The sequence below is a fragment of the Patiria miniata genome, unplaced genomic scaffold, assembly GCF_015706575.1.
Source record: "Patiria miniata isolate m_02_andy unplaced genomic scaffold, ASM1570657v1 HiC_scaffold_7, whole genome shotgun sequence".
Lineage (NCBI taxonomy): Eukaryota > Metazoa > Echinodermata > Asteroidea > Valvatida > Asterinidae > Patiria > Patiria miniata.
This window is the reverse complement of record NW_024037074.1, coordinates 3442697-3456337: the sequence shown is the minus strand read 5'-3', so window position 1 is coordinate 3456337 and position 13641 is coordinate 3442697. Positions and strand designations below refer to the sequence as shown.

General features: G+C 42.4%; 1 protein-coding gene across 4 annotated transcripts in view; it reads left to right on the top strand.

The window, feature by feature from the left end:
- LOC119744428 (basement membrane-specific heparan sulfate proteoglycan core protein-like) overlaps positions 1 to 13641 on the top strand; it is a 164258-nt gene that overhangs the window by 82802 nt on the left and 67815 nt on the right. For all 4 annotated transcript variants that reach the window (XM_038220356.1, XM_038220357.1, XM_038220355.1 and 1 more), the window contains 6 exons: positions 8641 to 8799; positions 9526 to 9642; positions 10163 to 10300; positions 11505 to 11650; positions 12121 to 12262; positions 12841 to 12965. In XM_038220356.1, coding sequence (XP_038076284.1) covers positions 8641 to 8799; positions 9526 to 9642; positions 10163 to 10300; positions 11505 to 11650; positions 12121 to 12262; positions 12841 to 12965 — 827 coding nt within the window. The remainder of the gene's footprint in view (positions 1 to 8640; positions 8800 to 9525; positions 9643 to 10162; positions 10301 to 11504; positions 11651 to 12120; positions 12263 to 12840; positions 12966 to 13641) is intronic.

Below are 13641 nucleotides of genomic sequence, written 5' to 3'. Positions count from 1 at the left end.
AATGGAGAAGAGATTGGTTTATGCGCCAAATGATAATTGCCATGTTTTAAGGGATGATGGCTGTTTGAAGTTGTCTTTTCCAAAGGACGATTACTCTCCCCCCCCCCCCCTTTCTGGCAAATTTATGCCGTCACGCAATACTTGAAGCGTTTATTTAATCAAACACAGAAGAGGACAGGACACCGCCTGAAATCACTGGTTGCCCGCAGAGGGTGATAGGCTTTGCGCCCCTCGGCGAAAATGAGGGGACGGCCACTTGGGACGAGCCGACTGCAACTGACAATGCGGGGCCGCCACGCGTGGCCCGCACCCACGCTCCTTCGACAAAATTCCCTCTAGGCCCGACTAGAGTCACTTATTACTTCACCGACACGAGCCGGAACCGGGCGACCTGCGAATTTGACGTTGAGATCGTGCGAGGTACCATCTTACTGTGCCTTACTTATCAGAAAGACGGTGATGGGTGCCTACTTACTTCAAGCTTTTCTGTCTAGTATCATTTATATTTTTATGACTTTTTTTTCCCCCACATTATTTGTGGTATTTCAAGGTAGATTTATACTTGAACTTTTCATTTTCATTTTATCCTTTTCAGAAATAAGTATTCTCTCAGGTTTCAAAACCCAAATGTCCAAACCATTGGATAAGTGAAATCAGAAAATGTAGGTACTGGAAAAATGAGTTTTTTAAAGCAAAGTCTGTTTATTGATTTTAGAAGCAGACAGGACACCACCCGTAATCACCGGTTGTCCGCGTAATGTTGTTGGCTTTGCGGAACCCGGTGAAAACGAGGGTATAGCAACGTGGGACGAGCCCACGGCAACAGACGAATCGGGGCCAGTGCGCGTGGCACGCACCCACGTTCCATCGACAAGGTTCTCGTTGGGTCCAACTAGAGTCAGATATTACTTCACCGACACGAGTGGGAACCGGGCAACCTGTGTATTTGACGTTGAAATACGCCGAGGTACAAGTACAATCGTTGCCTTATTTTGGGCTGTCAAAAGACTTAAGCCTCTTTTTTGGTGTGTGGATCCTTTAAGTCATTGATATCTTACTGTCAATGTAGTGAAACGAGAACCTCTGTACCGTTTGACACTACAATTTAATTATTCTCAAAATTGGATCAGTTGTACTTGCATTACTCTTTGATCTGGTTTGCGTGAATAAAAAGACTGCACAAAAGAGGTGGGGTACGTTTTGTAACGATGTCTGTTTATTGAATACACATTGGTAGAAGTGGACAGGACACCACCTGAAATCACCGGTTGTCCGCGCAGTGTCTTTGGCCTCGCGAGCCCTGGTGAAAACGAGGGAACAGCTACCTGGAAGGAACCTATCGCCAGAGACAATGGCGGTGAGGTTCGCGTGGCTCGTAGCCACCCTCCGTCGTCGAGCTTCCCTCTCGGCCCAACCAGAGTCACGTATCACTTCACCGACAGTAGTGGGAACCGGGCAACCTGTGAATTCATTGTTCAGATCCAGCAAGGTACATGGGCACCAGTCTACGACTTAATCTTATTCCCTCTGTTGTCCGTCGAGAGAAGAAATACCACGGGTCTTTGTTACAAGTTGGGACACTAAAATGTGCGCATGTGATTGTTTTGGGGGTGATTTTTACTCAGGTATTGGGTGAAGAATTAATTCAGGATAAAGATTTACAACTAATCTCCAATGCTGTCAACTTGTTTTGAGTATAATTGCAAAATATTTATTAACTATGCAGGATGTTGCTGTTTCGTTTGTTACACAATGATCATTTACACATGTGTATGTTTTGTTGATGAGCCTTGGTTAATAAGGGTTGGTTTCTAATTTCTTTTTCTTTTGGCGTACCAGGGATTTTTTTTTGAATAATCATAATATTGCTCCTTCCAAAACTTTGGCTTCTCATGTGGTATAGTACTTGACCACTTTGAGATTGTAAAGCCACTTTAAAAAGAAAACCTTTTCCCTCGAAAAAAACAGCCAGGGACGACACTCCCCCGGTGATCACTGGTTGCCCCGGTGACGTATTTGAGACGCTCCAGCCCGGGGCGAATCAGCGAACCCTGTCGTGGGCGGAGCCGACTGCCTCCGACAATGACCAGAAGCCGGTGGAAGTTGCCAAGACCCACGAGCCGGACTCGTCCCCGTTCGGGCTGGGCAAGAGCAAAGTCAAGTATCTGTTCACGGACTCCAGCGGCAACTCTGCCTCGTGCCTGTTCTTTGTGACAATCACGAGAGGTACGGTGTTGGGAATATGCAAAGGCAGTGGTCGGGGCAGCGCACTCACACATCATCAGCGTCATCTCCGTAATAACGCTTTGCCCCTGCAGACCAGCCATTCATGATTCGAATCACAATATTTTACATTTAATAAATGTTGATGTTAATAACGGTGACGGATCATATAACAGTCATCATTGCGAATGGCCTTCCCAAGTTGCATGACATATTTCCCCCTTTGCTTTACTCTACCTCATGAATCCTGAAAGTTCTTGATATTTTTTCCTTTCGTAAAATTGTCTTCAGGAGATACACCCAGTAATTAATCATGTGGTGGTTTTTTAACTTATGTACATGTAGATGATGGATAAGACAAGATGAATATTCGTCAGTGTTGTCACTGATGTACACAAATCAAGGAACGTGATAACCGTACATGGGGGAAATTCAAGGGCGGATCCAGAACACATTTTTTGGGGGGGCCCAAAAATTTTTTGGTCCCCCCAAAAAGTGGGTCAAAACATTACAGTGTGGGGCTCGGGGGCCGCTTAAGGGCCCCGAAAAATTTTTGGATTCTAGATGCTCTGTGGTGCGATCTGAGGCAATTTCTGACCACTTTAACCAATGTTTTTTTGAGGAAAAGATGGTGGTGTACTCATTGCCTGCCTTTATTGCGATGTCACATAAAAAAAAAAAAAAAAAATTGGTTTCGTTTTTTTTGGGGGGGGGGGCCATGGCCCCCGTTGGCCCCCCCCAGGATCCGCCCTTGGGGAAACTTCAATGGGGAACCTTTGTGCACACTGTTGTAGATGTACAAAGCAACTGCCTCTCTGCACGGTGCTTTTGCCATCGAAGGGGCCTTCATGATCAGGCCATTCAACATTGATTGTTAGGTTTTCATCACTCAAAAAATTGGTCGGGAGGGGAATTCATATTTTATATCTTATAAATTCCTGCGGCAAAGCTGTTGTACAGTTCATTTACGGAAAGCGTCCTTGGGGCATTAATCCGTAACCATGGCTTGAAAAAACCTTCACTCCACATGCAATCTGGGGGATTACGAAAGGCATGATGCATGGTTCAAACAAACAACGCAACAATTGGCCTACCCTTGCCAGCTACCGTAGATGTCAAACTATGAACTTTAAAAACTTTACGACCACGAGTACTGTACAACACGCGCTCACTGTATGGTGCCTAGAGCTCTGTCGTATCAATACCACATCGCCTCGCTATGGCATGCATACATGTATTAACACCTCAGTATGTCGTGCACAATGTTTGCGTGCAAATCAGTGCGACTGTACCTGTGGATTTGGTGAGAAATTTTCTGATAAATACACTTTTTTTGAGAAAAAAAAAACACTTTCAGAAATGTTTTTATATTTTTTTTTACAATTTGGGGCAGGAGTGAAAATCCAGGCGGGAGTTGATAAAAACCTAAAAATCAATGTCGAATGTCCTAAGAGTGATGTGTCCACATTAGTCTATACACGTAGTATCACCACTAAACTACTATACAGTGCAAAAGTGTGAACGTGTTCATCTTTTCAAACCGTGGACGAAAAATACCAGAGAACAAAAGAGAACAATATCGTCCACGATTCCCAGCATACGTCCCCGATTGGGGTCGTGTTCAAAGTCTTCCTAAAAAGAGTACAAACAAAAGAGGGACAATAGGACGTCCATGATCGACGGTGAACACATGTTTGTGTGTGTGTGTTCAAAAATTGTTCACAAACAGGCAGCAAAGTTGCCTCCTCTGCGAAGTAGTTGAGACGAACCCTCACTAGCACACTGGCTAGCTTTTCAGAAGCTTGCTCCGATTAATTTGGTACACTGAAGGCAACATACAGGATGTATTTTTTCCTGGTAGAATACAAGTAGACAGACGGACTATTTATAACTCGGCCTTATTGGTGTGGCATGGGGGGATTACTCAGAATACCAGCCGAAAGAGGGCAACTTCTAATACTTCTCAACAGATTGAAATTAAGGCTTTACAACTTTGGTATTTGGGGGGGGGGGGGGGGAAAGGATCTGGTTCTCAGAACAAAGTCAAATCTCTGGAGTCTGGAGTACTTGCAGTTGCCATCTGAGTGAATTTGTTAAAAGGTCGCAGCCGGTTGACCTCTAGGCTTGTCTAAAGGTCAGAACTTTAACCCATCTCAATAATTTTGGAATGTGCCAAAAACTTAGGGCCCCCCCCCCCCCACCACCACCACCTCACAAGAAGTTGAACCCAACAGTTGATTGCATTTGGGCCGAATTACTTCTTTTTTTTCTTCATGAAGGACCGTGTCACGGAAAACCTGCTTTTTGAAATCAATAGGCCTATTTTAGTCCTCCAGATTATGGCACTATTTGACAGTCAGGTGTTAATAATCTGTTGCTAGGTGTAAAGTTGATTTTTTAATGAAAATTGATACCCCCATGAAATGGATGAAGTTAAGGCTTTATGAATCTCCGACCGTCTACCGTCCTACATTTGGTCAGGGTGGTCTACCGGTACTTTTTAGCCGTAGGCTAAACGGCAAACTTTTAAAATTACGAAACTCGAAGTGGACACTGTTGAGGTTTGCCCAACTCATTGTTTCCCCATATCTTTGTGCTGTTTCATATGGAGTACTGAAGTGAATACGTCACTTGCACACAATGTGTGTAAAAGACATCAGCGCATGATTCAGCCCGAGAACCAACACGCGGGCGTACTCCATTCGTTTGCACTACACTTTCTGGTTCTAAGTGACGTCACACTTCGATACTCCATACCCTTTTAACTCATTGTCATGTTCAACAACTCATTCAACAATTTTCCTGTAATTTTACAGCTTAACGTTTTCCTCCGTATAGCATAAATACATTCACATATTATGTACCTGTAGGTACAATTAGTTCATGTCCATGCTTTGCCTTTGCAATGGCATTCTGTTTATTTTCTCTTCTCACTTTTAATGCTGTTTTTACATTGCAGATCTTGGAATAAAACTTGCTGCTCAGTCAGCCCTTGCTTATGTCATAAAATCGTGATCATTTCTTCCCATCTGAAAATGCCACTAATCACATGATGTTGATTTTACAGCGAGTATCCACCAAGATTGCTGTTAAATTAACATTTGTTAATCTGGTTTTTTTTTCATTCAAGAGAGAACAGGAAGATGATTTGAAAACCTTTCAACAAAAAATGTACATTTCAATAGCACGGCCCTGGAGTTTTCCAATTTATTTCCTGTCAAAACAAAAATGTTAAAACTGGCTACAGAAAGTCTACAGGCATCCGGTTTACCGGTACTATGTTTTTTCAACAGACCATTGAGTCAAGCTCTTTTTTGTGTGCACATAGCAGACAGGCTACCACAGGAAGTGCTTGGCTAGACAAAGATAATGTTTTCTTTATTAAAAGACCCAGTCAATGACTTCCTTCATAGCTTTTAGTCCCCCCCCCCCCCGAAAAAAACTGATAAAAAGGTGAATGTCTTTTAATTTTGCTGGCCCCAGAGAGCCAGCCTAAAGTCCTCTGTACCTATCCCACCAACTGACTGACAGACTCCCCGACTAACTGCCCAAAATGACTGACTGACGGAACGATGGACAAACCAACAGACCCTCCGACCAACAGATCGTAATGTCAACAAACTTACAGACCGACTGACTGGTTGTCACTTGTGACTTGTTTCTGGTTGTTGGCTGGTGAAGAGGAGTCGGGCAGTGTATAGGAGCATCCCGTAAATCCAAAGAACTGTTTACATGCAGGGTTTGCCAGCCAGCCGGACAAGTGAAACAGACTCTTATCTACCCCACATACCTTTTCACTAGTCTGCAATAGAATTCACAAATGTGACCGGCTCCACAAAAAAGGGTATTAAGTCGCGCTGTGCATTATTGTGTAATGGCCTGCTCAACATTGAGAGGGTGAACATTTTTGTCAAAATGTGATTTTCATTTTCTGTCACAGAAATGTTGATTTTGATGAACAAAGTGGAAAAAACAACCATTTTGTGTACATCGTTCTGTTGTTCTACAACAAAGCCAGCTATTTCAAAGCCTGTTTTCTCAGTTGTGTAATTTGAACTCCAAGGAAGTAATTAATATGCAAATACATCATATCACCAGAACGGGAGGGGCTATGGTGCTCTATTATATACCGAATGAAAGCTTACATTGTGGGCTTTCCAACCAGGTATATAACTTAATTTCAACTTTTTAACTTTTTTGCGACATAATACACCTTTTTTTGTGGAGCTGGTCACAAATTTTTGCAACAGAATGTCACCAACAACAGTGTCATTGACAAGGATTTTGACTCGCCAGGCTGACTACTTTATTAGGGAATGATTTTTACTAGTTTGCCGCTTTTTCTACTCGCTTTTGGCCAGCAGACGACCACTAAGGTCGAACCCTGACAAATCCGGCCCATTGTGGAGACCAGATGCACAAATGACTTCCAGTTAATCGTCATTCTGAATCAATTGATTAGAATCCTGTACACTTTGACTGGTCAAGGACCATCTTCGCCAGGCTTGTTGCCTGGTTTTATTTATTCAACTGTTTCCCTTCGCTAGCATAAAATGGTTTTGGTGGATTTGTTTTCCCACTGACAAAATCAAATACAAAATCGTACACGTCTCTGTCATAAAATGTTAAGTTTTTACTTTTTTCTGTATTCTGTAAAGTACAGTACGTCAATGTGTATGACAGAATTTAACATGAGGTCGACAACTAGAACTTTGTATTGAATGATGTGATTGTAGTTTGAACTGGCTAAATGAAGGTTATGGGTTAGAATCCCACTTGTTGATTCTGTTTTTTTTTTCTTTTTTCTTTTTTTGGTGGAAGGAACTCAGTCCAGACACACAAGCCCGCAGTTTGTTACGGGTAGATGGATGGAAGAAAGTCAAAAGTTGCCATCAAACTATTTTTCCTGCTTTGATGCTTTTCATTTATTCACGATTACTTTTCATGACTTTATGGCTGTTCATACCAAACTAACAATTTGTTCCATTATTGAAGTCTTGATCTCATCCACAAAATCTGCTGGAACCAGACTAAAATTACCAAATAAACTAACGTGTGAATCAATGAGGTGTTTCACGGTAATTTGCGCCATCTTTGTTCACGGGGCAAAAAGAGCACGTGTTGCTAGACGCCGGCGCATTTTGGAATGACCGCATGATGACTTGGAAGCGCCAAAGTTTTCCATTGATGATGCGTACACAGCAATGCGTGTTAAATTGCCCTGCGAGCAAGATGGCGCATATTACCGTGAAACACCTTAATGTGTTTCAATGGTGTTTGGTCTTGCACCTTGACTTCTCCAAACTGACTTAACCAATCTGACACATCTATTTTTCTGAACTGGTTGATATTCTCTTTTCCCATGGTGTGTCCTTCCGTGACCCAGTTTCTAGTCCAAAAGGGCCCCCCCCCCCTTTCATCGATCGGTGTTTTTTTTTCGTGGAGTGAATTCCCAGCATTCAATGGCGCGTGCACGTCACAGTTATCGGTAGCAAACGAAGCGTGTGATGGCAAACACCCCACCAACCCACCCAAACATGCTGGTGTGATGGCCTTTTTTTTATCCCCAACCCATTAAAGGGACTTTCATCATCAAACCAGGTCTTTTTCTAACCATTATTAAAGGGATGTGCATGAAAATCATCAGCTGTAACTTTGCCTATAAAACATTTTTTTTGTCTAATGCCAAAAAACAATTGTGTGTTAACAGTAATGCTCAAAAATAATTTTGGTTGGAAAATATTTTTAATCTGTAACTTTTTTTATGTTTGTCTTTTGTTCATTTTGATTTCTTGAAGAAAAATAATAATAATAAAAACCCACATGAATTTACAGATTCGTTTTAAAGCATACATTTTTGCTAAGCAGTAAGCTTTGTAACGCCTAGTTTCCATATCGAGGCAAAAAACGCGGAGAGCAACGCAAGCAAGACCAATGCAAGCAAGACCCAAACTACAACACAGACACTTCATCTGCAAATGTCAACGACAACCCAGACAGACGCAAACTGTCTCGCCGACAGTCGGCAAAGTTCAACCCAGTTCAACTTTGCCGACGGTTCCACACACTGTCTGCGCAGTCTGCATAAGCTTAACATGGATATGGAAGCTAGGCTTAAAATGTGTCCAGCCAAGTACCGGTACATGAAAATAGTTGTTGTACATGACCTTTTTTTGTCTGGGTCAAGTTGCTTATTCTTTAATTTCTGAATGTCTATCTAAGTTGCACTTGGATGACCCATCAGATTGAAAAGCTGTTCTGTCTTTTTAAAATTCTTTCAAAGATAATTAAGCAGGCTTTTCACTCAAATAATTTCATATGTGAAAACGTTGCTAGGACATATGGAAAAAGGGGTGTAAATACAAAAAAAATTGTTTTAAGCAGGTAATGTACACAATTGTTGGTTTCTGTACACAGCCATCACCCCTTCACCAGTCCCCGAAACGACAACCACGGAGCAGCCTCCGCGGTGCTCACCGTCCGAAGCCACGTGCAGGAACGGCCAGTGCATCCCCCTCCAGTACCGTTGCGATGGGTCTCTGGATTGCTCGGACGGCTCGGATGAAAGCAATTGCCGTAAGTCGTCCTCTCCCTATCTCCCAGTGTTGTACATGAATACAGGGCGAGTCAAAAAAAAATAAAAAAAAAAAAATGTCGGGACCATGGTTTTAGTACAGCTCTGCATGTAGTACTTTAGAAATCTACGATAGGATATGAAAGCCCAATTAATAAGCTTTCTTTTAGTACAAGAAACATTCGAATCACTCATGTAATTTTTAAGTTGCGGAATTTTAAACACAACCACCGTTTTAAAGTTCTTTCCACGGATCACAAAAAGGTAAGTGTTCTTTCAGCAAAATGAAAACGAATCACATAGGGATGTATGTGAATTGTTTTCCTTTTGCTGAAAGAACGCACACCTTTTTCGTTATCTGTGGACGGAACTTTAAAACGGCGGTTGTGTTTAAAACTCGGTAACTTGAAAAGTACATTAGTGATTTGAATGATTCGTGTACTAAAAGAAAGCTTATGAATTGGGCTCTCATGTCCTAGATTTTGAAAGTGCTACATATATGCAGAACTTCACTAAAACAATGGTCCCGACATTTGGGTTTTCGGGTTTTATGACTCGCCCTGTATTTTTCAAAATTTGAGGGGAAAAAAAACCCACAGGATTCAAACTTGTTTTCTGGTTCATCTCATAGCTGAGGAGGTTGATCGCAGGGATTTATGTTGGGAGCTACAAGCTGTCCTGTTAATAATTTGTTTTTGAAAATCTTCTTCTTTTTTTTTTTCTTCCAGCGTCCGCGGGTTGCGAGCCCAATGAGTACCGGTGTGCCAGCGGCTTCTGCATCCAGAAGATCTGGGTGTGTGACGGGGATGATGATTGTGAGGACGGAAGTGAGGAACTTAACTGTCGTAAGTTCTCTATTTTTATCGATTTATTTTATAATATTTTTTTTGAATTTGCTTTGTTTTTATTGGGCAAACAGGTTGGTGAAATAAGAGGCATTTCTCTATTGGTCACTGTTTTTAATTATCTTATATTATAGTTATATTTGGCATTAAATCGTCGTGTGAAGCATACAGGCATATTTCCTCCAACTAGTGAACACTAAAAACGCGTGCTTATATTTTCAGGAAAAAAAATGCTTACTGTAGCATATGCACGGCTCTTTTTATTGTTGCATCATTTTTTGTATGGAAATTCTGCATCTAAAGATAGTGTGCTATTGGCTTTACTTACTTCGTACAATCTTATAACAAAGTAGCATGAGGCTCCATCGACCGGACATAATTTGCGTGGAAGTTCCGTTTGGTCGAGTCCAGATTAAAAAACGCACAACATTTACTGCCGTTTACTGCACCTTGCCAACAACTGCCAAATTCTGTGATTGAAAATAGTTTTACCATATGTCTCCCTCTGGTTTGTCAACAGCCGTGGCTGCTCCTGGTGCCCCGTGTGCCTCTACCGAGTTCCAGTGCTTGAACACGGTCACCACGCAGTGTATCCCCAAGGCCTACCAGTGCGACAACGACTTTGACTGCGAAGATCGGTCCGATGAGATTGCTTGCAGTAAGTGGGGAACAGTCAGCTTGGGATGGTGGTGTTTTCTTCCAGAGAAGCCAATTTTCTGGCTACAGACCAATTTTGGGGGACAATTAGAAGCCGGTTTTAAAGCCAGAGTCCATCATTTGCAGTAATTCAAAAAGTAACTGGCGTAATTATTGTTGAAAAACATACTTGGTTGAAAGATAGTAAGGGGACTAAACTCCCTGTGAAATTATTCTTTCTGGCAAGCTGTCATTTTGAAGAAATCAACGAAAGAAGGCCTTTCCACCGTAGGAAATTTCCGTAAGTAGTTTTTTTTTTTTATTCGGCGAAGCACGTGCAAGCGTTGGCACTACGCACACGCGAGCGCGGTTGCTATAATTCGTTGGATCGGTGCGCGACATCACGTAGCTGCATTCGGCTCAGTGAGAACGTGTCTCGGACGCTGAATTCAGGCCTAATTCAAAACATGATTCAGCAACTTTTGTTATGAAATCGGATCCTAGAATGCTGTTTTACTCAGAATATACAGCTGAGGCTGGGCTGAAACTTCATCAGGTTAGTTGTTCAACACACTTCTTCAGATTTTTAGTACGTTTGTTGCTTCAAACGAACAAAATGCACAAGTTACAAATGATGGACTATACCTTTAAAGACAAGGCTCTTACGCATTTTGGTAACACTATTGGACCAAGGAGCCCGGAGTGCGTACTACCTGAGTGCGACTCGCGCAAGCCTGGTTCCGCCTCAGAAAATGACTTTTAGTTTTGGTCGCCAAATTGCAGGATTCCAGCTTTTTCATGTTCTGTTGTTCAGCCAAAGGGAAAATCCGTTGCCCGTTGGTTTGATCTTTAATACTAATAATCGTAGTGCTTAGTGCTCTCCATCGTATCAACAATCTCTTTACAATTATTAACCTGTTCTTCAGGCCATGAGACCACGCCGATATCAGTGCTCAATCGGTCTTCGACCCTCACGGGTACCCATTTATACTCCTGGGTGGAGAGAGGCAATTGTAGTTAAGTGTCTTACCCAAGGGCACAAACACCATGTTCCTGACAGGATTCGAACCCACGCACCATCGTGCGTGAGTCACCGTAACCACTGGACCATGGCGCTCAAGAGCCACTAATATGCAAATTAATTACGTGTTAGATTTTGTCAGCATGCTAGACTCATGGGGGGGGGATGTTAACCAAAACTGACTTCTTGTCATTCGTTGTTACAGCCTCGCCCCAGGTGGTACAATCGCCCATCTCACCGGTAACCGTTACCGTAGGTGCAACGGTGGTCGTCACCTGCATCGCCCTGGGCAACCCAGTTCCCATCATCTCATGGCGTTTCAACTGGGGTCCGTTACCAGACGCATCAAAGGTACTAAGACTAATATTTATTCATACATTTTTTTTTATTGATTAGAAGTTTTCAGAATAACTGTCATTGTTCAAACTTTTAACCTGGAGGTTTTCAAGCAATTTTTGATCTCAAAATGTTGACAATTTGGAGTAATTTCAAGCACTTTTTGATCCAAAAATTTTGACAATTTTGGGTGCGGGCTGTTTTTATTAGAGGTTTAAAGCTTGATGCGTGAGTTTGCATTATTATAACAACCCAAAAGTCAAGCTGACACCAGAGTCCACAGTGTGTTCAGGCATCTGTCTACACATTGGACTGCACTAAGCCTAGTCATTGGCGTAATTGGGTAATCCTATATGATAGCACTGCCCAGCTCACAAGTGGCAGTGAATCAGTGTGTCTGACCCCCTCTAGGACCAGCAGAATCTATCTCACATATCTGGCTGCCTTCATCGTGTTCATGTCAACCGTTGTTTTCAATCTTGTAGGCCGTGGCAACCAGTGAGAACGGCCGCGGCACGCTGACCATTTACAACGTCCAGGAGAGTGACCAAGGGGCGTACACCTGTGAGGCCATGAACAGCATCGGCTACCTCTTTGCCATCCCGGACGCCATCGTGATTATCATTCGTAAGTTTCCTTCAAAGAGTGTTGTTCGTTTTTGAATTTTCGTAACAGGAAAAATTGTTATTCCACAACCTTCTTGTGGATCCACAGACATTGTGGATCATCCACAATTTTCCATGCTCGCTAAAATTTGAAATTGAAGCCATATTTGGGAATTTTAATTATGTCATTCAATCTTGTTGATCCACAACAATATTTGAACCCTCAACAGTGCTGTGGACTAGCAGTCGTCTATGGATGCACAGGCCATTTTGTGGATCCACAGGCCATTTTGTGGATCCACAAGCCATTTTGTGAATCCACAGACAATTTTGGTGAATCCACAGACCATTTTATGGATCCACTGGCCATTTTGAGAATCCACAGACCATTTTGTGTGTCCACAGCCAATTTTGTGGATACACGGGCCGTTGTGTTGATTCACAGGTCACTTCGTGAATTCACTTGCCATTTTGTGGATCCACAACCATAAGATTCTTAGTGCATCCCTTAGATTGTAAGTTCCACATTAAATCCGTGTATGGTAACTTATAAATATTCATTTCATGTAATGAATATTCATGATATTTTTGTACATACAGCTCCCGAGGGCATCTGCACAGGGTCAGTCTTCAACAAGGCCGCTCAGGTCCCCGATGACTGCATCGAGTGTTTCTGCTTTGACGTCACCAACAGATGCACAGGAAGTAATTACTACAGCACCCAGGTAAGCCATCAAAATGCATAATTCATGAGCACTAGGGTGGGTGTCATGAATTATTCATAAATTGGGGCTAGTCACAATTTTTTTTAGCAAACTTTGAAATCTGCGCATCAAAAACTTGTTACCTACCAAATTGACTAACAGAAAATGGATTAACAGATCTTGAACCCTCGACCTATTATATTACCATTCCAGTGCTCTACCGACTGAGCTATCAGCCCAATTTTGGTGGTTCCCCATTTCTTCAGTGTCTTTGTTCATGGGCGCTATTCAGAAGCCATAAAATTGTTAATGCCATGTGGTGCTGATACTATGTAAAATAGCTTTTCATCTTGTTGATCCACAGCAATATTGGAGCCCTCAACAAACCTGTGGACTGATGGTATTCTGTGGATCTGCCTGCCATTTTGTGGATCCACAGGCTTTTTTGTGGATCCACAGACTATTTTGTGGATCCACCTGCCTTTTTGTGGATCCACAGACTATTTTGTGGATCCACAAGCCTTTTTGTGGATCCACAGACTATTTTGTGGATCCACAAGCCTTTTTGTGGATCCTCATGCCATTTTGTGAATCCACAGACTATTTTGTGGATCCACAGGCCTTTTTGTGGATCCACAGACTATTTTGTGGATCCACAGGCCTTTTTGTGGATCCACATGTCATTTTGTGAATCTAC